This window comes from Acinonyx jubatus, chromosome C1 (genome assembly GCF_027475565.1).
Source record: "Acinonyx jubatus isolate Ajub_Pintada_27869175 chromosome C1, VMU_Ajub_asm_v1.0, whole genome shotgun sequence".
In the NCBI taxonomy this organism is placed as follows: Eukaryota; Metazoa; Chordata; class Mammalia; order Carnivora; family Felidae; genus Acinonyx; species Acinonyx jubatus.
The window spans coordinates 26,596,165-26,620,421 of NC_069381.1; the positions used below are offsets into that span (position 1 = coordinate 26,596,165).

At 40.7% G+C, this 24,257-nt stretch overlaps 1 protein-coding gene across 4 annotated transcripts; it reads right to left on the reverse strand.

The window, feature by feature from the left end:
* Nucleotides 1-350: 350 nt before the first annotated feature.
* SFPQ (splicing factor proline and glutamine rich) lies at nucleotides 351-17,114 on the reverse strand. 4 transcript variants are annotated; one of them, XM_027059724.2, is made up of 12 exons: nucleotides 16,196-17,114; nucleotides 15,339-15,527; nucleotides 14,699-15,000; nucleotides 14,503-14,598; nucleotides 13,271-13,467; nucleotides 13,068-13,152; nucleotides 11,997-12,114; nucleotides 11,617-11,665; nucleotides 11,415-11,536; nucleotides 2,605-2,652; nucleotides 1,826-1,912; nucleotides 351-444 (listed from the first exon to the last, which is right to left on the reverse strand). In XM_027059724.2, exons 1-10 carry the CDS (start codon nucleotides 17,003-17,005, stop codon nucleotides 2,629-2,631), a joined length of 1,992 nt encoding a protein of 663 aa, XP_026915525.1. In that variant the 5' UTR covers nucleotides 17,006-17,114; the 3' UTR covers nucleotides 351-444; nucleotides 1,826-1,912; nucleotides 2,605-2,628. The 4 variants fall into 4 exon arrangements, with proteins under 4 accessions (XP_026915525.1, XP_053067169.1, XP_026915523.1 ...); XM_053211194.1 differs by having other exon boundaries at nucleotides 351-1,167; XM_027059722.2 differs by having other exon boundaries at nucleotides 2,605-9,011.
* Between the last annotated feature and the right edge of the window lie 7,143 nt (nucleotides 17,115-24,257).

Here is a 24,257-nt window from a genome sequence, read left to right on the forward strand (position 1 = left end):
TTAATGCCTGAAACCCAATGAAGGAGGGGCATGTAGTTAATTGCTGTATTCACCATACGCTAATTTTAGGAATAAAACCTATAAAGAATGAAGGCAATTTTAAACTATCGATGGCTACATCAGGTTAGGTAGGACAGTGAGGAAGGGCCGTTAGGTTGATCAGTAGTTAATGTTGAAATAGCTCTGCCAAAAAGGTCCAAGAATGAGTCCTGAATTATAACCAGTTCTATGCCCACAATATGGAGCATCTTTTTATATCACCTAGAAACAAGGTGATGACATATAAGGAGAATTCTAGGAAACAAAAGGTCCTAACTTAAAAACAAAAACCAAAACACATAAAAGCACAATCTGATTTTAAAATGTCTTTATTAACAACAATTAGGTTGCTCATTCCTCTTTGCCCTCTTCCTCACTGGTTTTCTGGACACAGTTCACCTGATCCTGCCAATTAAAAGAAACAATTACTCCAAAATATGTTAAGAATCAGAGTTCTCAAACATTTACCATTTCGCACCAAGTAAACTTCCTAACACCAAACAATACTAATCAAGGAATGTGGTATTAACAATATTTAATGACCTATATAATTAAGGATTCTTTAAGAGGCAGATGATTTTAACACCAGACTTTGTCACCAGCTAGTTGATTCAAGTTTACTTCCATTCACTACAACTTAAGTAGCAACCACTCTTGGAAGGAAGATATAAGATACTCCATTAATTGGCACCTTCCCTAGGTTTAAGATATAGTCAATTAATTATTGCTATTTCTACCTTATTCTCTTTTCAAACTACGATTATGACAGCCCTTTAAACCTGAGTGTTTATCTACTTATCTATTTATGCAATTTGTATTAGATGAGAAGACAGTAAGCTATTGTCCACCTACTACCTTTCTGTAAAATACTGGCACAAAGTTATGTCCATTTGTTTACCTACTGTCTATGATGGCTTTCCCAGCTAGAATAGCAGAGTTGAGCTGAGTTTTCTTTAAAATTGCCAACCCGGGGGGGGGGGTCTGGGTGGCTCAGTCGCTTAAGCATCTATCTGACTCTTGATTTCAGTTCAGGTCATGACTTCATGGTCATGAGATGGGAGTCCTCACTGGGCATGGAACATGCTTAAGATATTGTCTCTCTTTGCCCTTCCCCCGCTTACACTTGCTCTCAAAAAAAAAAAAAAAAAAATCTCACAAAACCAAACAAACACAAACCCCAAAATTGCCAACCCTTCTAATACATCAACCAGATGAGATCAACTATAGGAGATCCCATCAAGTGACTATGTGGCTAAAAAACCGGGAACTCTGGGGCACCTGGGTGGCTCAGTTAAGCACCCAACTCTTGATTTTGGCTCAGGTCATGATCTCCTGGTTCATGAGATCAAGCCCGTGTCAGGCTCTGTGCTGACAATTCAAAGCCTGCCTGGGATTCTCTCTCTCCTCCCCCAACCCTCCCTGGCTCACACACACACCCTCTCAAAATAAACATTAAAATAAAAATACAAAAACAACCAAGGAACTTTAAATTTTCCAAACTCTCCTCTGCATAGTTCAATGGACAAAGGTAGATATACATACATACTCTTAGAGAAAACTGAAGTCCCTGTTTTCCTGAGGCTTGAGCCAAACCAACAAACAAGGCCTACAACCTCAAGGAGGCTGTTAAAATGATTATAAATATGTACTATAAAAACATATTCCCTACAAGGAAGTTTTAACACAGAGTAAGTTAAAATGAAATATTCACACGTAAATAATCATGTTTGGAACACCCAAGAGTTGTCCGGAAGGCAGTTTACAAAGTAAGAATGATTCCACTTACCCAGACACTTCCTGAATCTAACAAGTTGTGGCTTTCCTTCTTGGCTCATGTTGTGGGATATCGTCTTGAGATTAATAGCTTATCCACCTATCATTAAAAATAGAATTTATATAGCATATTACATTTTTTTAAATTAATTGTTAGTATGTACACTGTATTCTCACATCAACAAGAGGCACATTCTGGGGTACAGGTCTGAGTTCCAATCAGTGGTTTGTATTTTCTCTTGCTGTTTTTACTTAGGAAGGACCTGGCCCACACCAAGGTGACATTCTAAATTTTCTTCACATAACACTTCAGAATTTTTCCTCCTCTACCAATGACCCATTCTGAATGGGCCAAAAGCGGAATTAGAGTACTAAAAAGATGGCAGTTCTCCACTAATCCAAGCCTTCTTTGTCCATTTTCTCTACATAACCATGTATCTTTTTCTATAGTTGTAAAAGTAACATACAACGTTAACATACAACGTTAATAACATACAAAGTATAATTGACACACAAAGTTCTATTAGTTTCAGGTACAGATTCAACCATTTTTTTCAATTCTCCTACTGTTTGACACTTTTATAATAAAATACTCCCCACTTTCTCTTTCCCACTCACGTTCACATGCAAACAACTATTTTCAGAAACAAAACACTTGGACATTATCTTAGGAGAGGTAAACATCTTAAAAATCAAACATGTTTTGCCCCACATAGCTAAATCAAATTATTTAACCTTTTTACAAATCAAACTCAAACTCTTCTACAGGTTAGGACTTCCAAAGAAACTTACTTGAAGTGAATGAGTACTCCAATATCAGCCAACATCAATCATTCTTACCTAAAGAATAATAAAGGAAAGTTAATATAAAAGACAAGGGTATAAAGGTTTTGAAAATGCTAGTTAACTTCAAAATTTAAAGAGTAAATTCCAGAGACAAAAGATTGGGGGCAAGTTACGGAATAAAAAAACAACAGGAAGAAACTTGATGGGGGGAAAAAATCTAAAATTATTCTTATGTAAAGTAATAAAGTAGACAGCTGAATTCAAATAAAAATTGTATCTTAATTGAAATACAAAAGCCTAACTGCTATTTTCACCAGTCTGAGCACAATCCAGTTTGACTGCAACCCAAAATATACTATCCCTTATGTGAAGGTATGTGACAACGTTTACCTTACCAAATGAGTTTTAACATCAGCTCTCTTTTCATATAAAAGCACATACCCTGCCCCCCATTCAAGTATGTCTTCCATTCTCAGGTGGACTGACCACCTTCAGCAGGAGTCCTCCAAGAAGAGTGCCCTCCCCACTCCACAGTACACAACACTGCAGCTGTTATCCTGCAATCCTATGTATTTGCCTCGTTCTTTCCCTCCAAGTCCTCACTGAGTTTTAAGTTGGGGCAGGAAAGCTATGCCTTATTCGGGACAGCAAGGAACCTGCGTTTTTCTGAGGGAGAAGACATTCACCTTCACTATATATATGCCTGGTAGGGCCGCAGTGCACAAAAACCAGAAAGATCAGCCTTAATTCAAGTTCCAGGTTTTTCTTCCTCCCTGATTATCAGTTACTGCCAAGGGTATAAAAAATAAGAGTTCCCTGTTGCACATGTACCATCCATAAGGGATACTATATCGTTTTGCATTCTCCCCCATTCTCCAGATTATCCTAGTACTCTGCATCCAGCCCCCTTCTCACCCTCCAAATAAAATCTTTTCAGCACTGGTGTTCAAAAGCAACATTTTTATGGTTGATGGTATACAACTGTGAGAGTTCCACAGTTGAGTCTTAAAAATTGCCAATCATTATCTAGCAGCAATGACAGATGATTAGGAGCAGTCAAATCCTCGGAATTCTTTCCCTAATAGGCAGCCATTTGAGAACTGCACTAGCTGACAGACACTGAAACATTATCAGCTAAAGCCAAAACCAAATAAAGGCCCAGAACAAGCATCCTGGCTCTCTCAAACCTGTCCAAAATCATTAAGGGAAAGGCAATAAAAATGCAGGACTGTTGATCATGTCACTGCAGCTGACAATGATTAACAATAGGAGACATGCAACCCCCATTAAGGTTAAAAGTCCGAAACTAGTCACACGCATCTCTTTTCTTGGGGAAAAATGAGACTATTATACATTCTTGGTAGGTTTTGCAACCTTGTGTGAAGAGCACCCATTCCATTTCTTTCATCTTTCAGAAAGCACCGGTATCTGTTCCAAGGGCCTAACAGTACGAAAATGCATTCTGGCATCACACCTCTGAACTTTAGACCATTCTCATTAAAAAGAATAATTCTGGTTTGCAACAAGGAAACACTATGAAATACAATGCAAGCACCTCGGTATAGTGGTGTTACTGAAGCCCATTTATTCCCAGCTTTTTGAGTGAGTGATTTTAAGATCCTCTACACTAAGATTCACAAATTATAGCTACATACAAATCGAAACTAGTTTAGAATTGACTTAAGTCACAGGTTTCTCATTTCAAAGTGCAAAAGCCTACTCATCTTGAAATAAGCAGAAATGAAGCAAAATTAACCCCCCACCCCAATGATGTTCCTCAAGTCCATATATTATAACAAGTACGTTCTCTCAAAATTGTTATTGACTGTTAAGAAATGAACCTGAGCTTTTATTTCTAAACACTTGAATCACTAAATCACGGTAGCAAGTGTTGGCCACCGATTTAATGGATTATGCCACAGGAAAATCCCATCGGGGTTGTATGTCAATTTAGCGACACTATTGTCACTAATATTGAGCATTATGTTTGAACTGCATTGTATTATTAACAAAGAGCTAAACTAGTCGCCATTTGCTTTTTCACCTAACAGGAGAGTCAAGGTATTTGTTTGAATAGACTACGTATTAAAGTACAAATTTGTCCCCACCTTGTGAATTGCTTGCCAAAGAGCAAGCCATTTTTCTTGATACAATGGAAGAAAATTCTCATAGTCACGAAGAGTTTTCACCGGCATTTATGCAAAATAAACCAAACTTCCAGTTACAGAGCAGAAAGCATTATACATGAAAGCTGTTTCCATGCATGCTAGCTAAAAACCAGCTCGGAGACCAAAGTTAAGTTGAATTGAGGTCTGGAACAACAGTCGATGCAAAGCTTACAAAGCTGAAGTCCTAAGCAACCAAAGCTGCTTTTGAAGACTTTTTATTTTTTTATTTTTGGTAAGCATTTTGGATTATAACATCACATCCCTAAAGCTAAGGGAACCAAATTCAAAAATCTACTCTGAACATTTGCAGTCATCCTACAGAATACGACGAAGAAGTCTTAGGATTGGGAAATGATTCCCAACATGTATTCAACTGCAGGCAAGTCAACATGCCACACCACTTTCCCCCAGGTTTAGAGCATAGACATATTTAGACAAGTCACATAACTTGGAACTATTCACATTAGATTCCCATCTAAGCCCACGTTAGTAACAAAGGTATTCCCATGAAGCCCATTAAAAAAAAATTTAAGTCACATTACAAAAAAAAAAAAAAAAAAACCACTGTACTTTTTAGTCTTATTCACTCCAACCTGCAGAATGATTACCAAGATTGCATTCTGAAATGGATATTGCTGACCTATGGGCAGGTCAGTTTGCTACAACAGAGACTCAGTATCACATGCTATACAGTCCATGTCAAGATGCTAAAAGCACTCTACTTTCCAAGTATGGTTTGATTCCCTCTCCCCCACACCACTGACGTGTTCCACGTTCTCTTCAGTTACAATGCAACTAAAGGAAACCACACAACTGCATCAGATGTACCAAAGAATCAAGTTTGCACTTTTTATCTGAGAACTGCAACAGCACTGATTTCTGCCTGACAAATTACAGCTTGAAACCCAAACCCACGCAGTTTTGATAGCAGCTAGCTTTACCATCCAAGTGTTAGGTGCTGCACTGTAATTTCATGGTCAGAAGTGTGATGTCAGAATGCCCACGGAATAAAAGTACATAGCAAGTCACCAAGTTAGATTATATTGCTTGTTACCTACCTGTATGCAGTCGGCAATGAGAATCTTGGAGCAAGCAGGAATACTACATCCGGGTCCTAATGTCCATTGCCATTTGCGGTACTACGTTCCTCACAGTTACGCACTGCAGAAATGCTGGCTAAATGCAGTTATGTAGCAGGCCACTACTTTAATAGTGCACAATTGCAGTCCAAGAACACCAGAAAACATCCCGCCACAACGTAGTGGCTTGCCCGAGAAAAGCCAAGTATCTAAATTTTTGTCTGCCATAATATGCCACTTATAAAAATTGCACAGGCGTAACGTTACAATTTCCCAAATTATTATCTGTTTGTATTAGTGGTATAATACATCTATATAAAGAGTGGTGGGGTTTATAGGACTTCTTAGGAGTTTTAATTAGTGTTCTAAGCAGAGGATTATGGTTTCACTAAATAATGTGAGCCATTCAGTTAATCTTATAAGGTACCTATTGAATACACTGGGATCTCGTAGAGAATGCAGTTTAAAGATTAGGAGTAATAAGCTTAAAATGATCAGTGTTCCTCTTAAAATAAAATTACGAGAGAAAGTAGAGAAGAGGAAATGGGGGCAGCTGGTTTCTTTAAATAAGAAAAATGGCTGAAATACTTCAAAAGTACTACATTCCCTTTCCCACCCATTTCATATCAGCTTTTAGCAAACTCCTTTTTAAGAGGATTTAAATTCACATTAAGCTAAAAACTACCATATGCATTCCAAGACTTATTGAAAGTCTCTTTGAGTAGCTTACAACCCTTGGTACACTGCTGTTTCAGTAAGGAAAAGGCAAAACTTAGTGGAAACTAAGCAACATTATTTGCTAAACAACGTTTAGCAATTCTACAGCCCACAGTAAGGCTAGAAAACCACAACTTTCAGGAGATTATCCATTAGCATCCTTCACCACTCTTCAAAGGTACAGTACTAACAAAAGCTTATTTTAGGGGTCTGTGCCAGCATCCCTTATAAAGAAAGGCATGTAATCTGAAAAATAAACTGAAACATTAATTTTATAGGCAGATTTTCCCACTTCCCCACCAGCCCCCGCCCACACACATTCACGTTCACCCTCTGTGGGTGTCCCATGAACACCCCTTAATTTATCATTAGTGGAGTCCCTACCATACAATTCAATCAAATTGTAATGGATTCCTTTCAAATCCAGACCCTTGTTTCCATACAGAAAACCTCATACATATCACCAATTAATGACTTGGGACAAAACTTCCTCATGGATAGAATTATGGTGGAACTACTACCCACTTCCAAGTGTCTTGGGGAAGAAATAATAAACATATTCTAAGGAGATTCTCTTCCTTAATTAGCACACCATGTACCTGTCAAGTCACACAACCAGAATTGAGTGACATGCCTTTATACTCCACTAGTGTTTTACCTTTAGTATTATCCAGTTTCCTATGCAGAAAGTGCTCAGAGTTTCAACAAGAGGTTTCCCTTTGTACTCAGGCACAATACTAAACTTCAGCATTTAACGAAGATTTGATTTAGAATTTTACTTTTGCCAATTAGCACCAAGAACAGAGGTGAAAAGGAGGAAGACACATTCCATAGTAAGAGTTCTGTAATGTACAAATTTGAATGGAACTAAGAACAAAGCCAAACCAATTCAATTACTTTACCTACTTTTAGGAAGCTGTTCCTCTGCTAACATACATACGCTGGGAAAACAGGTTCCCATCGTACTATCAGACAACAGTAACAATCTACTTTAATGTTAAGTCAGAATGTCTTATCCTAATGGAAGGAGATTCAATGAAGTTGACAATCAGCTGACAACACCATCGAAACACTCCAAAACTTTATGGTGGGAGAAAGGGGTATTTGTACTGTGTAGCATGAGCAACTCTCTCCAGATTTAGTGCTACATCAAAAGTAAACTATAGAAAAGCAGGTTAACAAATAGTTTACAATAAGAATCGTGATCTACAACGCTACTGGTCATTAACAGTCACCACTAGTTCTGAGAAAAGAGAACAAGTTTTCATAGCCCTATAGATTTTGTCCACCAGAAGTAGCACAAGGAGATGTAAAAGTTACAGAGTACAAATGTATACATAGCTAAACCTACTTCATGGTTACTACGCTTCTTACTTGCAAGTTGAATTTTTCACACTAAACCCCATCTTCATAAATCGCTTGAAGTAATACATGAAAAGGCTTCATGTTTAACAATCTTTAATTCAAATATGAAAGTTCAATACAAGCCATTTGTAGGGCTTGGGACTTGTTCTTTTAAAAACAAGAATGGAGGAATGCAACAAAATGATCTTTCCACTTTTTTCTTCAGAAACTTTCAAGGAAAGGATAGATCATAGGGCCATAAAGATCCATTTAGTCATACCCACTTTCTCCCCCTACCAAGTCTTTCACCCATTCCATAATCTTAATACACATTCCTGAAGGAAGAGTTACAGTTCAGCTTGCTTACATAACCATTTAAAAATACTTAGCACCAGCTTGCTTCCTATAATGCCAAACAAATCATGAAACTACTTCAATATGCATTTCTTCTTTTTAAAACAAGGGGGGGGGGGGGTACTTATTTGTAGAAAGCAATGCTTAGCCTACAGATACATTTCCCAGAAATGGCATATGCCATTCAAAGGCCTAGACACGCTCATGCTTTCGAAGTGGAATACCTAGCCTAATGTGCATAGAAGCATGAATGGCAAAGTTGAAGATCAATATTATAACTATTTTTTCTATTTATTCGAAGCACAGTAAAAAAAAAATTGGTACACTTTGGAAATTCAGTGGCACAAGGTACACTGCCATAACTTGAGGGACATTATACAGTTAAAAAAAAAAAAAAAAAAAAAGGAAATAAAAAGGAAAAAGAATTCCCCTGTTTGAAACACTGCATTACATAATTTTACCTGCCCAAACAGACCATTTACAAATATTAGGTCAATAAACTGCTAACATCCATAAAAAGGTAGCTTTCTTACTAAAATGCAAGAATTTAAAAGATTGGTATCTAAACAAGAAAAGACAAAAACAAACTGGAATGAAAACCTAGATATCACATCTAAAATCGGGGCTTTTTGTTTGGGCCTTCATACTCTTCTCTCCCTCTACCATATCCTGCTGGAGTTCCAGGCCCCATTCCTCTAGGACCCTGTCCACCCACAGGTCCCGCACCTCCCTGCCCAAAGCGCTCAGTACGCTATTGGAACAGTAATTAACAGTTCATTATATGTAGTTGATGTCCATGTGTGTTAAGTAAATATTTTAGAAGGTTCCGTAGTCAACGTTCGTCGATACAATCACCAATGAGTCGATCCACAGGTACCGGGAACATAGAAAGGAAAAAAGGGTAATTTGAAAATTAGTTTACGATAATACATGCCTTGTGGTATGTTCCCACTTGAGCCATTCTCATACACCTGTTTCAAAGAATAGGTCTTCCCTGTAGTGCTAAAAAATTTAAGAATTAGTGCAGATGTGAAAACCCATTCCAAAATGAGTTTTAAGAAATTTCACATCAGATTAACCCACTGCAAAAGCTTGCAAACTTCTCACTTTCAAGGTCTGAACAGGAAATTTAATTTCCAAGTAAGCCTAACAAGCCCAACCAGACAGATTCAATTCACTCAATGAAGTGACAAAGACCTACTCACCAGTTAGTGGCATGAGCTGCATAAGAAACCTTGTGCTTTTCAAGATCTTAAGACACATCTGCTAAGTTGCAGAATCTTAAAACGTTCAAAGTTTTAATAAAATGCTACCAGACTACAAAAAGAAAAAGCATAAAAGACTAACAGATTTAGTCACTTAACCGGCACAGTAACTTCATTAAAAGTGTTGCCATATTCTCACAGGTATACCACCTTCAGAACCATCACTAAATAAGCAGAGACAATTATGTTCACAGTAGTATAGTTGCAAATTGACTAAATATACAGCCCACCCCCACACCAGCCCAGCTTTTCCTTCGGGTCTTTGAAAGTCTACGAACACTTAGCTATGATTCCATGTTTTGGGGATCTCCCAAACAGCTTAACACCAAGCTTAAGTGACTGCAGTAAAGCAGGACTTCGTTATTCCATCTAGTTTTAAGTACTTTAATCTTAGAAACCTATGTTCCCAAACAGAAAAATCCTATTGATATGCAAAGCACAAAAGCCTTACAAATTCTATTCAAAATAAATCAGTTACAGAGAACATCACTCCAAAAGGGAGGGAAAAAAGCAGTGTTTAACTTCCTATACATAGTTCAAACATGTTTTCTACTATATACTACAGGGCTACTTAAACTAAATCTCAATTCTTTAAACTATTTCTCAAAAACCTAAAAATGTCAGGGTTTTAACACATTGTACAGTGTTTCTCAAAAGCTATGAGAAAATTTGGGGGTTTCACGGTTACGTTATTACATCTTAGAACGCTACCTGTTATAGGAGACAGAAAAAATCTCAATTGTGGGAACATCATGCCAAATTATATTTTACAAATTTGATACAGACCTACAATCTGCCTTTTAGGAAGCGTATAAACCAAAATGTTACCCACGTTATTTTTTAAATTCATTTTGAAGAAAACAACACTACGTTTACCCAACCAGCTATTTATGATTCTAATTCTCAAAAAACCTCAAGTAGGCTTTAAATGGATTAGACCCCATGATAAATCCTTACATTCCTATTTGTAAAATAAACCTAATGAGCTATGTGTTGCAGCTTCCCTCTCCTTTGCCAAAAGCCTGTAGGTGAACCAATCATATTCAACTCAGTTATGAAAATGCACACTTCTCTAAACCCACCTCTAAATCCAATATTCAAATTTCCTATGGATTTGTAAAGCCCTAACACAGCCACTCAGACCAATTCACTTGGTTGTTTCTAAAGCATCCTGACAGACTACCTGTACAGTTAAAATATGAAAGCATCAAGAAGGTTCAGATCAAATGCACACAACTAGTATGCTTAAAATGGTCATGGATTGTTGCTATCCTGTAGCAATATAGAGATGTCAGTGTTTTAGAAGGTGCACCTATTGACAGGCCCAACAAGTGGGAAACGACGAGTCAAAACAGTAAACAACTCCCTTCTCATGGGTAGAAACCACACCAAATATAGGTCAAAGTCCTACACATCACTAAAACATGCCTAAAACTATAAACTGCAAGTCTGATTCATACTTATGGCAAATATCAGCTTAATGAATGACAGTTTGCCATTTGATTACTCTCACGTGGATGTAGAATAATCAGGTACATCATCTAACATTTAGAATTTGGATTTGCCATGTGCTACAGTGCAAAAGTACACAAGCAATATAATGGAAAGCACCTATGTCTACTTATTGCCGAAGAGAACTCCAACATACTACTGACAGCATTGACTTCTTGTTGGCAACCGTTTCTGTTTAGGTTACCGCATACTGAGTTCTTCTATGTTGCCAAAGTTTTCCTCAATATTATGATTTACATGATACGGGAACTAAAAAGAGGTTCAGTTACCTACTTAAAAAAACAAAACAAAAGAAAAAAAACAGAAAACAAAACACACACACGTAAGTTGTGAAAAATGAGAATTTCCTTTGTACTACGTCACACAGGATACATTACCATGTCGCTTCCCATCATGGAACCACTCATGGTTGCTGGTGGAACTCCAGGATTAGCTTCATAACCTATGCCACCACCACCACCTAGAGGTGGAAATTTCTGGCCTCCTGAACCATAGGGATCTAGGAAACAAAAATGCTGGTTACAACTCAACCAGAATACAGCTCTTGAATGGTACTGCTAATATTATTTTCATGCTTACCTCCCATGTTCATTGCTCCTCCTCCACCCATTCTCATGTCTCTTTCTCTCTGAAACAAAAAAATCCCTTTCATATGTCCATACCAAGAATTCTTAGACAAAAAAAATCTCTAAAACTCAAAGATGAAGACTATTTTTAAAATCAGTATTCTGAAACCACTTGTTGAAATTCAATTATCCAAAAACCGACAGAGCTTCTTCCTAACCAATGAAATCTTTAGGCCCAGCCAAGAAGATAAAACTCAAAGCGTATCATAATACACTTGTAAAAACAAAAACTATAAAGTGAAATGTTATATTTAACTTAGTAAGACTTCATATTTTTGGTACCTACAAGTTTTGTAGACAACTCCAACTAGACTGCAATAGAATTTTACTTACTGGATCCATGTAGCCCATCCGGCTATAACTTTCCTCTCTTTGGCGCCTCATTTGTTCTTCCATTTCACGTTGACGAATCATCATCTCTTCTTCCCTTCTACGTCGTTCTTCTTCTTGCCTGGAAATATTCATCAAGCACATGAACGGTCACCCACATCTTTTAAAAGTTAATTTGAAGGGGTGCCTGGGTGGCTCTGTCAGTTGGGCATGTGACTTCGGCTCAGGTCATGATCTCAGTTTGTGAGTTAGAGCCTGCTTGAGATTCTCTCTGCCCCTCCCTACCTGTGCTCTCCCATGCTATGTTATCTCAAAATTAATGAACTTTAAAATAAATAAGTCAACTTGGAAAAAGCTAGTGGTCCGCCTCAGAGCTTTACAAAGTCTAGGTTAGAGGAACACCTGGGTGGCTTAGCCGATTAGTCACCTGACTTCGGCTTCTCCAAGTTCATGGCAGTTCATGGGTTTGAGCCAGGCACTCTTCTGAGTAGAAAGCCCACTCTGGGGGCGCCTGGGTGGCGCAGTCGGTTAAGCGTCCGACTTCAGCCAGGTCACGATCTCACGGTCCGTGAGTTCGAGCCCTGCGTCAGGCTCTGGGCTGATGGCTCGGAGCCTGGAGCCTGTTTCCGATTGTGTGTCTCCCTCTCTCTCTGCCCCTCCCCCGTTCATGCTCTGTCTCTCTGTGTCCCCAAAATAAATAAAAACGTGGAGAAAAAAAATTTTTTTAAAAAAGAAAGCCCACTCTGGATTCTGTCTCCCTCCCTCTCTGCCGCCTCCCTGGCTCGCTCACCCTCTCTCTCAAAAATAAACATTAAAAAAAAAAATTACAAAGTCTAGATTAGAGCAAACACACAGGAAAGCCTGAAGAGAGTCTAGACCTAGAAGCATTCTGGCAAAGAAAACTGGTGTCCTAAATGAAAACCTTACACTCTACTCTGATTTAGTGTCAAACCAACACTGACATATGTCAGTATTTAACCTCTGTATGCCAACACACTCACCTGCAAGACTTAGATGTATCTTTTCCTCTAAATGTTTATGCAGAAGGCTTAATTTAGTTTAACAAAATTTTACCTTAGCTGCATTTCTTTACGTTTCTGCATTTCTTGATTATGAAGTTCTTCCATGCGTCTTAATTCTTCCTGGCGTCTCATCAGATCTAAACATTAGAAAATTTTGTTGTGAATTCACATTAACGGGGTTCTAAAAAGTTCAAAACGCAATTCAGCCTATCAGTGAAATTTACACAACAGGATCTTTTTTTTTTTTTTTTTTACCTTGACGCAAAAGATTTGCCTGATGTTCATGATAAGCATCTTCCATTTCACTTTCCAATTTGTCCTTTGCATCTTTCATGTTTTTTTCAACTTGCTCCCTTTGCTGTTTCTCCATTTCATCCAGGGACTTCCATCGCTGAGAATATTCATACTCAAATGTGCCATGCTGGGCAAAACGAGGAGGGGTTTCTCTCTCCCTGACAATATTTCAACATGAACCGATTTGTGGATGCACATAAGAAAGACTACTCAATTACCCTAAAAACACTGATTTTGCCCCTGGCCTATCGACTCTAAGAAATACCCAAAGGCAGGGGATGGCAGGGGCGCCAGGGTGGCTCAGCCGGTTAATCGTCCAACTTCTGGTTTTGGCTCAGGTCATCTCAGTGTCATGAGATCAAGCCCTGAGTTGGGCTCTGCGCATCATGACAACATGGAGTCTGCTTGGGTTCTCTCTTTCTGCTCCTCCCCACTCGCATTCTTTCTCAAAATAAATAAATTTTAGAAAATAGCTTTACATCAAAAATAATACATGTCCCAAGATGCCTGGCTGGCTCAGTCAGAAGCACATGACTCTTGATTTTGCGGTTGTGCATCTGAGCCTTATGAATTTGAGCCCCGTATGGGGTGTAGAGATTACTTAAAAATAAAATCTTTGGGTCGCCTGAGTGGCTCAGTCAGTTAAGCGCCCAACTTCACTTCAGGTTGTTATCTTGCAGTTTGTGCTGACAGCTCAGAGCCTGGAGCCTGCTTCAGATTCCGTGTCTCCCTCTCTCTCTGCCCCTCCCCACTCTCTCAAAAATGAATAAACATTTTAAAATTTTTAAACCTTTATGTAAAAAAGTAATACATGTCCCAAAATTCTATGGTAACAGAAAATAATGGGCACTGAAAAGCAATCCTACCTTCCTCATTTCCTAATTCTGTTTCCTCTAACCAAATACCTAATCAAGGAGTATATTTTTTTCCATTCTTAAAAAGGAAGATACCTATTCATCATACAACTGTTCTAAAGACAAAACAAAATTGCGTGTAAACTACACCTATCTCAACAATGAATACTAGGCATTTGAAGATCTCTGCTTCAAAACCTCTAAACTTCCTGAGCCTTAGATTTCTATCAAGCATATATGCATTTGAAGAATTTTGCATTTTCTAAGCAAAAGTGAAAAATTACTGCAAATTGTTTGGACTTAAATAAGAAAAATGCTTAAAATTTAAATCAATCTTACTTTTGATACATTGGATTCTTCTGTGCAAGTTTTTCAGGAAGGCCATCTTCATCATCTAATTGTTCAAGTGGTTCCACAATGACTGGACGAGGAGTTCTAGTAACAAAAATGGTTCTGTCTTAACTTCGTTTCAGTTTTGTTTCAACTTCCTCATCCAAGTTAACAAATAAAAATTAGGATAAGCACAAGAACTTACGTTGTTAGTAAGAAAACACCTTCACTGCATCTTTCAAATGCTTTCCTTGCTGCTGGTTTGGAAGCAAACTCAACAATGCCTTTCCCTGTAGATCTCCCGCGATCATCCACAATTACAACAGCCCTTTCAATAGGACCAAACTGGCTAAAAGCTTCTTCCAACAGTTCATTGGAAACATAAGGTGAAAGGTTTCGAACAGAAAGGGCGGCAGCATGTGTGGCAAAGCGAACCCGAAGCTGTCTACCTCTCATCGGTGTATCATCAAGTTCAGCTTTGGCAATTTCAGCCAGTGCTCTAGATTCCTGAAAGTTATCAGACATGCTCATGTTAATAACCTCCTATTGGCTAATGTCCACTCTGAAACTGTTAAAAGCTTAACTCCCACTCCTATTCTTCCTCAGGCTCAGTTCAAGCAACCCTCCCAGACACCACTCAGGGTAGGTAGTTAAATGTCTTATCCACCCACTCTCCCCTTTTCTTAGGTACCAACAATTATTCGCTATATAAGTGGCATCTTGTTTGTAAAAAAGGTGAAAAATTTAAAAACCAACTTATTGCTGTTGGTTTGAATGCTAGCGTCTGCAGTAGCAAAAAATGAAAACACTCTTCTAAATCCACATTAAATTAAAAAAAAACTCACAAGTTTAATAAATCCAAATCCTTTGCCTTTGTTGATAAAAACTTCTCCTGGTTCTCCATATTTAGCAAATAGTCTTTTGAATTCATCCTCTGTGATATCAGCAGGTAGATTCCCAACAAATAACCGACAACGCTGAGTGTAAGTTTTCTCTCCAGGCCTCCTCAAGAGAGACAAGTTGGCTTTAAACCCCTAATGAAAAAGGAAGGAAATTTTTCAGACACCAGTCACCTCATCAAGTAGGAAAATTCAGTAACAATGTTCGCTTTTCCCAGCCTGGGTAACATCACCAACGGAGTTATTCTTCAATGCCGTTTAAAATCAAAACAAAATTTTACTTATTTGCGGATTTCCAATGCAATTAACTATCCGAACATCAAACAGCCCAAACCATCCAGAACACTCGAGAATAGACCTACAGCCCTCTCTAGACTCGACTCTACATGAGCAACCTCGTCAGCTGTATATGCTTAGTGTCGCTAACAAATCTACATCGTAGCAGACGTTAAGTCAAATCAAGTATTACATGAAAAAAAATGACCAAAACCCTGCTGTCACCCACATGACTTGTGCCTGCTCCTGTAAGGCCGAAGTTCCCAGATCTCTCCAACCCTACACAGCACGCTCTAGTCTGGTTCCCAGGACCCGCTAGCTTTAACATGGCCCAGGGCAGCTTGTCATCGCCTGCCTCCCCAGGCCAGCCTCCCTCGGGCCGTCCTACTCCGGCAGCGGCCCCGCCCTCGGCCGCCCGCGCGCACGCGCTCTTTCCGGTCTCCGACAAAATGGAGGCCGGGAAAGGAAGGAGGAGGGGGCCGCCGCCATCTTAGGGAAACCGACGCGTAGCTCCGGGAGACACTCACCTCCGAGTCGGAGATCTTCTCCTCGCTGCGGCCACCAGGCCCGCCGGGTGGGGGCCCCTGGTGGTGCTGCTGGTGGTAGGGTGGGTGGTGCTGCCGGCCCCCTCGGGGCTCCCCGCCGCCTCGGTGTGGCGGCTTGGGGTGGCCGCCAGGAGTACTTAGGCCCGGGCCGCCGCCGGGCTTCGGCCCGCCTGGCATTTTGCCGCCTTTCGGGCCTCCGGGTCCTGGGCCCTGCTTAGGACCGGGCCCCGGGCCCCCTGCGGGTGGAGGCGGGGGGCCCCCGGCCTGAGGTGGGGTGGTGGGGACACCGCTGCTCGGCGGAGCGGGCGGGGGCGCCCCGGGGGGCGCCGAGGTGACAGCGGGCGGCGGAGTCGGGGTGGGGCCTGGGCCCGTAGGGGCCCCAGAGGTCGGGGGAGTGGCGGGCGGTGCCGAGCCGGAGGCCGGCGGAGCGCTGCCCACTCCAGGAGCCGGGCCGGGTCCCTGAGGAACGACGGGCTTGGACGAGTCCTGTGGCGGCGGCGGCGGCTGCTGATGCGGCGGCTGATGCGGCGGTGGCTGAAGTGGCGGCGGCTGCTGTGGCGGCGGCTGCTGCGGTGGTGGCTGCTGCTGTTGCTGGTGCGGAGGCGGTGGTGGGATTGGGGGCTTGGGGCCACCCTGGCCCGGGCCGGGCCCCATGGGTCCGCGGTTCTGATTGAGGCCCATGCCGGGCGGCGGGGAGCGGAAGTCGTGGAGGCCGCCGCGGCCGCCGCCTCCTCCGCGCCGGTGGAAGCCGCCACCGCCACCGCCACGGCTCCGGAACCGATCCCGAGACATGTCTGTAATCAAGGGGCGGTCGAGGCAGAAGCGGAGAAGACGCTCTGGGAACGTGGAGGCCACCTTGCTTCGCACAAGATGGCGGATGACACAGGCGGCGCGCCGCCTTTGTCCTCCTCTTATATAGGCCAGCTGGCTTGGCCCCGCCTACTTCTCGATCTGTAGCTCCAATAGCCAATTGCAAGTACGGTACTTGATGACACAAAGTTACGGAACGCTAATCTTTCCGATTGGCTTCCGGATGAGAGGAGGGAGGCTTGGAGGGGCTGAAGTTTCCAGTTGGCCAATGAGCAGAAAAGGAGTTGGCTGCAGGCCACTGTGATTTGCTGTGAGAAATTTGAATGGGTTCGCCAGAGCAGTTTTCCCTGATAAGCCACGGCCCTATCAGCTCCTGGGTAGAGATGTTAAAAGACCCTTCTCTTTGTTGATTACTCCCAAGAGCCGCCTCCGGGTACCCTTGCCCTGAAAGAACAGCTGTTCTCCGTTCTCGGGTTCAAAAGCATAAATTACGTGTATCTACTATCTACTCTACCTTGTTCTGGGCCAATTAAACTTGAGAACTAAAATCTTACCGATTTCACACACCCAAGCTTACTGATTTCATTTTGGAACCTCATTGGAGTACAGGTTTGTTCTAGCAGTATAAATTTGGGAATAGGCTTAAGTTAGTGAACTCTTTGTTAAAAAAGGAAGTTTTGACTGTGTGTGAGCGTGTGTGTAGACTAGTAATTTACAAGCACAAGTCACAGGAGGAATATAACATTTTCCTTAATTCCTAGCACTCAATACTTTGTGGACAGATTAAGATATTTCCAAATTACAACGTTAAAATATCTGTATGGAATCAACCAATGGGCACCATCCTTCTTCCTTCGTACAGCATCTTCTAACAGTATCCCTTAACACCCTTCCTAGTTACTGTCATCTATGGACCTTTTGATGGATCGATCATTCCTCCCTCAATTAATACTAGGCCATGGCTCATTGTCCTCCTCTCCATCTCTATTTCTGCTCATCATTCAACATCTAGGTGGATGAATACCCAATACTCTGTCAATTCTTTACCTCCAACAATCTTCTATCCTATAGTAGCTACCCAACCCCCATCATAGTCGCCCTGTGTTTGTTATTGCCAGTAACTACACCATCTCTAAAATCTCCTTTTCAAGAATCTCAATTGTCTGATCAGTAACTGTAACTGTCCAATCAGTACCTCTTGATTCTTTGACTTCCTCAAAACCTCCAAATCATTAAATGTACTGCTTTTTCACTATCTCTCACGTTCTTATGGTCATAACTTGTGTCACCAGGTTTAGATGTCATGATTGTCTTGTTTTCCTCTTTCTCCATTACACTAATCCCAATCCTCACCTTCTTAATGAGAGCTGAGGCTTTCAATTTAAGTTCTTGACCACAAACCTCAAAAGGGCATTAGACTTTTTCTGGCATCTTACTGAATTTCACTAGTAAATTTACTTTCTCACTTCCCTTCTTTCAGAGATAGAGTATTTCATGCTTTCTCTCTTCAAACTCCTACACATTCTTCTCTCACTCCACCATAATGAATTCTCCTATTTTTGGGGGAAAATAAAAATCATCAGAGAGCAACATTCTCATCCAGCTGGAAAGCCTCAAGCCTACTTGCATTTCTTTTTTTTAATGTTTATTTATTTTTAAGAGAGCGAGAGACAGAGCATGAGCAGGGGAGGGGCAGAGAGAGTAGGAGACACAATCCAAAGCAGGCTGCAGGTTCCAAGCTGACACCAGCAAGCCCAACTCGGGGCTCAAACTCACAAACCATGAGATAATGACCTGATCTGAAGTCAGACACTTAACCAACTGAGCCACCCAAGGCCTACTTGCATTTATACCTATCTTTTCTGTCTTCCTTCCTGATACCATGAAAGATGTGTCTTTGCCCCTATCAAAGGGCAGACTCCCCCTTCTAGTATATGGATCCCACCCCCTCATGTCTTCTCAAGGATTTTTCCTTGCTGTATCATTACTTCTATTGGAATATTACCACCTTTAAAATTTTTTAAATTAATTTTTTATTTTTTGAGAGAGAGAGAGCTAGAGCATGAGTGAGGGAGGGACAGAGGGAGAGAGAGACAATCTTCAGCAGGCTCCACTCCCAGCACAGAGCCCGATGCCAGGCTCAATGTCACCACTAGGAGATCATGACCTGAGCCCAAATCGACTCAGTCATTTAACCAACTGAGCCACCCAAGCGCCCCTGGAACATTGCCATTTTCAAAATAAACAAAACCTTCCTTTTAGTCTGTCATCTCATTACTTCATTCCTCTTTACAACAAAACTAAAACAAATCTACACTAGAGGTCTCCAGTTCCTCACCTCAGTTTCCTCTTAAATCCACCCCAATTGGCCCACTCTTCTCCTTTAAGGATTCCTTGCCAAGGATGCCAGTGATCCACATGTTGCAAAATCCAATAAACACTTCTCTATACTAATCTCGGGGCACCTGGGTGGCTCAGTCGATTGGACATCTGACTCTTGATTTTGGCTCAGGTCATGATCTCGTGGTTCGTGGGTTCAAGCCCTGAGTTGGGTTCTGCGCTGGCAGCACAGAGCCTACTTGGGATTCTCTCTCTCTTTCCCTCTCTGTCTTTCCCCTGCTCGCTCGCTCTCTCAAAACAAATAAATAAACATTTAAAAAAATCTATACTGGGGCACCTGGGCGGCTCTGTCGGTTGAGTGTCTGACTCCTGAGTTCGGCTCAGGACATGATCTTATGGTTTGTGGGTTCGAGCCCCACGTCAGACTCTGCATTGACAGCACAGAGCCTGTTTAGGATTCTCTCTCTCTCTCTCTCTCTCTCTCTGTCTCTCTCTCTGTCTCTCTCTCTGCCCCTCCCTCCCTCCTCTATAAATACATAAATAAATAAACTTTAATTTAAAAAAAATCTAGGGGCGCCTGGGTGGCTCAGTTGGTTAAGCATCCAACTTTGGTTCAGGTCATGATCTCACAGCTTGTGAGTTCAAGCCCCGTGACGAGCTCTGTGCTGACAGCTCAGAGCCTGGAGTCTGCTTTGGATTCTTTGTCTCCCTCTCTGTCCCCCTCCCCTGCCCACACTCTGTCTCTCTCTTTCAAAAATAAACATTAAAAATTTTTTTAATAAAAATTTAAAAAATCTATACTCATCTCTTCTTACCTATTAGCAACCTTCCACATAGATGGCCCTCTGTCTTTCGTGAAACACCTGTCACTGGCCTCTGTGACACCACACTCATGATTTTTCTCCTGCTTCAGTGATCCCTCTCCGTTGCTGACTCCTCACTCATAGGACTTCTAAATGCTGAGATATTTTGGCATTCATTTCTGGGTACTCTTTAACAACTGTTCTCTACTTATGTAGATAACCTTTTCAAGACCAAATACCATCTAAATTTATATTTCCATAGTAGAGTAGATCTGTCCTCTGAGTTCCCAAGTCAGATAGTCAACTTGGAGGTGTTGCTGGCATGTCCGATTTAGTATATGTAAGCTGGAGCTCTTGATTTTTATCAACCTAACCAGTTCCTCACCACAATCTTCCCCAGCATAGTAATTAGCATCGTCTAGTTGTTAAAAAACAACAAGTATTCATCCTCTTCATAAAACCCCCAAATCTGTTCTACCTACAAAGTATATCTTGAATCCATTTACCTCTCTCCATCTCTACCACTACAACCTAATTTTTTTCACCTCCATCTCATACCTAAAATTAACTCAACCACTTTTCAACTTGTCTTCTTCCTCTCTTTCTGGGTGCTCTCTGATCCATTTTCTTCTTCTTCTTCTTTTTTATAATGTTTATTTTATTTTGAGAGAGAGAGAAAGTGGGGAAGGGGCAGAGAGAAAGAGGGAGAGAATCCCAAGTAGGCTTTGTGCTGTCAGCACAGAGCCTGACTTGGGGCTCTATCTTACACATAAAATCATGACCTGAGTTGAAATCAAGAGCTGAACGCTTAACTGACTGAGCCACCTAGGCGCCCCCTCTAATCCATTTTCCATGTGGCAGCTAGGGTGATCTTTTAAAAAACATAATTCAGATGTCATTTTCCTCCCTTAAAGGCCCTCCAGTGGTTTCCATTGCTCTTAGAATAAAATCTAAACACCTTACCAAGATTACAAGGCCTGACTTGGTCTGACCCCTGTTTGCTTTCCCAGTTGTTTTTTTTTTTTAATATTTTTTAAAATTAAATTCTACCCCCAACATTGGTAGGGATCAAGAACTCACAACCCTGAGATCAAGAGTTGCATGCTGTACTCACTGAGCCAGCCAGTGACTGCCCCAACCCAGTCTTATCTCTCTAGTTCTCTGACTCCTTTCACTTGTTGTTCTTAGGATTTATCAAGTTACTTCGTCTTTATGCTTTTTGCCCCGGGGTATTTGGACTTGCTGCTTACTCAGCCTGAAGCACTGTTCCCCCACAACTTTCTGCAGTTATAGCTTTCTTCATTCTTCTATCTCAGCTTGAATGGCACCTCAAAAAGCCTTCACTGCCAATCACCACATCTGAAATAAGCCTCTGTTATGCCATCCTGTACATCGGTGTAATGTATAGAATAGCTCTCTTCACACATTGTACTTGTGTATTTCTTTACTTGTTTACTGTCGATCTCCTGTTAGACTGGGATTCTGAGTCTGAGTTCTTTAAGACTGTACCACTGGTAGCTAACACAGACACTAACACAGAAATGCTTCATAAATATGTGTTGAATGAATGAATGAAAGCATAACTCTGAAGAATGGGCTTTGGTTCCATCTCAAGGGCTGCATACCAAGGTCCTTTACTTTTCTAACACACTCCCTAAGGTGTACATACTCCTTAGGGAACTTGTGAGGATTATGCAAAGTGCTTTGTAGTTTCCAAGTGCTCAGTAAACACTAGCTATTGTTATGAGAAAATCAAAAACCCCTAAAGGCGCTTGAGTATTGAAGACAAATATTTGGAGTTCAGTACAAAAAAGTCTGGTTAGTGTATTATTTAAAAAGGCAAGGAAATTTGTAATACATTTTTATTTGAACTGTATTTATTTACTCATTCATTCATTTTAAAGCAAGCTGTACACACCCAAAATGGGGCTTGAGCTCATGACCCCGAGGTCAAGAGTTGCGTGCTCTACTGACTGAGACAGCCAGGACCCCTGTAATATATTTTTGAAGAAAGTCTATTCCTGAGTTTAATAGTAGATTAAAAGAATGATCCACTACAACTAAGTAGTTTTTCTTATGAATAGTGGGATGTCTTAACATTAAGGTATTAGAAGAAAAGTACTGGGGTGCCTGGGTGGCTCAGTAGGTTAAGCGTCTGACTTTGGGTCAGGTCATGATCTCATGGCTCATGAGTTTGAGCCCTGTGCCGGGCCCTGTGCTGACAGGTCAGAGCCTGGAGCCTGCTTCACATTCTGTGTCTCCCTCTCTCTCTCTGCCCCTCCCGTGCTCATGCTCTGTGTCTCTCTGTCTCTCTCTCAAAAATAACCATTAAAAAAAAATTTTAATGAAGTATTAAGCTAATATATCTCATCAATAAATGAAAAGTGCATGGATGCTGAAAGGCAATTAATAAAATTCCACACTCTGAGTTTTACATTTTTTTAAAATTTTGAAACAGGAGGATGATTATTCTAAAAAAATCTTTATTATATTGGATGAAAAAATTTTCAGATTATACCAAACACATTAGGAAATGGAAAAGTGGTCATTTCCTCCATTCCATATAATGGGAATAGCTGCCACTTAGTGACCATTAGCTTTACGCTGGGCATTCTATTATCTCCATTAATCTTAACAACAATGCTATGATCTTGATACTAGGATTATTTCCATTTTACAGATGAGGAGACTGGGGCTTACAGAAGTTTAGTAACTTTCCCAGCATTACACAGCTAATACATGAGCTGGGATTTGAATCCAGCTCTCTCTAATTAAACATTTCAAACTCTTCGCCTTCTGCTAGACATCCTCCTTTCATTCCAGATGTTGATGCTTACGTTCGATTATAGCCTTAGTTATCAGTTTTTTAAAATTACACGAATAGTACACTACACATGTGTTAACCGTAAAAGGTAATGAATACACTTCTAGAATAAATTCTGACCCTCATTCACTCACTCCCACTCTAATGTCAAAAGTTTTATTTTCCCAGAGGAAAATCTTTTATTCTTTTCTTTTTAAGGAAAATACTTTAATATAGTAGGAAAGAGCTGCCTCAAATAATAGCCAATATCATAACAATAGCCAAACTTAATTGATCATTTTATATGCCAGACACTGTCATAAACCCTTAATATTAAATTTTCATTACAACTATGAGATTGATGGTATTGTTTCCTTCATTTTACAGATTAAAACACCACCACCACCACCACTGTAACCTCAGCGAATACACTAACCTGATTTCTCACCTAGACCTTTGCAAAAGCTTCTTAAATGGTGCCACAATTGCCCTCCTTCTTCCTATTTTCCAGGCAGCAGCCAAAATTTATCTTTAAAAAAAGCAAATCTGATACTTCTTACGCTCCTCTTTAAAACTCCTTATTGTCTTCACATTGCCCTTAGGAGAAACACACAAATCCAAAATTCCTGAGGTGGCCCTCCGTCCCCCAGCCATCTCATTCTTTTTCCCTTATCTCTCCCTCTTCTGTTCTTTGCTGTAGTCACACTGACCACTTTTGAGTTCTTTATCATGTTCTCACCTGAAATAGTCTCCCTCTGGCCACTTTCTTCCCACTTTTTGAGTAGCTCCCACCTGTCTTTCAGGACTTAAACTAATACCTGCCCTTCTCTGAAGGCTTTCTGTGACCCCAGAGACCAAGTTGCATCACTTGTCACCCTGTACTTTATTCTCCTAACATCATTTCACTGATTGTGGAGACTTTCTGAATTGTACCCTCTAGGTTGTAAGATCATGAGGGCAATGACCTAGATTCTCTTTTAATCATCATAGCCCCAGAGCCTAGTGCTGGGACACTCAATATGTATTTGAATGAATTAAAAGATGAGTGAATGAATCAATCCATTAATCTTTCCTTTTCAGAATCATTGAAGAATGCCCCCAGTCATAAATGACTAATTTCAGATATTAGGCACAATTCCATAGTTCAAATGTAAATTATCCTGGATGGCATGTGGAACAATCGTCACCTTGTAATACTCTGGATGTGGGTGAACTTACAATTCAAAATTATAACTACAATAAATAACAAGTATAATTATCCTCTGGTTCAACTTTTTGTGAGCCTAGA

Bases quoted from the DNA above. Each gene is read 5' to 3' on its own strand.
- SFPQ (XM_027059722.2), bottom strand. From the start codon at position 17,005: ATGTCTCGGGATCGGTTCCGGAGCCGTGGCGGTGGCGGTGGCGGCTTC. The intron at 14,599-14,698 runs GTAAGTTCTTGT...TTTTGTTACTAG, and splicing joins GGTGTTTTCTTACTAACAAC to AACTCCTCGTCCAGTCATTG. The intron at 13,468-14,502 runs GTAAGATTGATT...AAATATTGTCAG, and splicing joins AAGAATCCAATGTATCAAAA to GGAGAGAGAAACCCCTCCTC.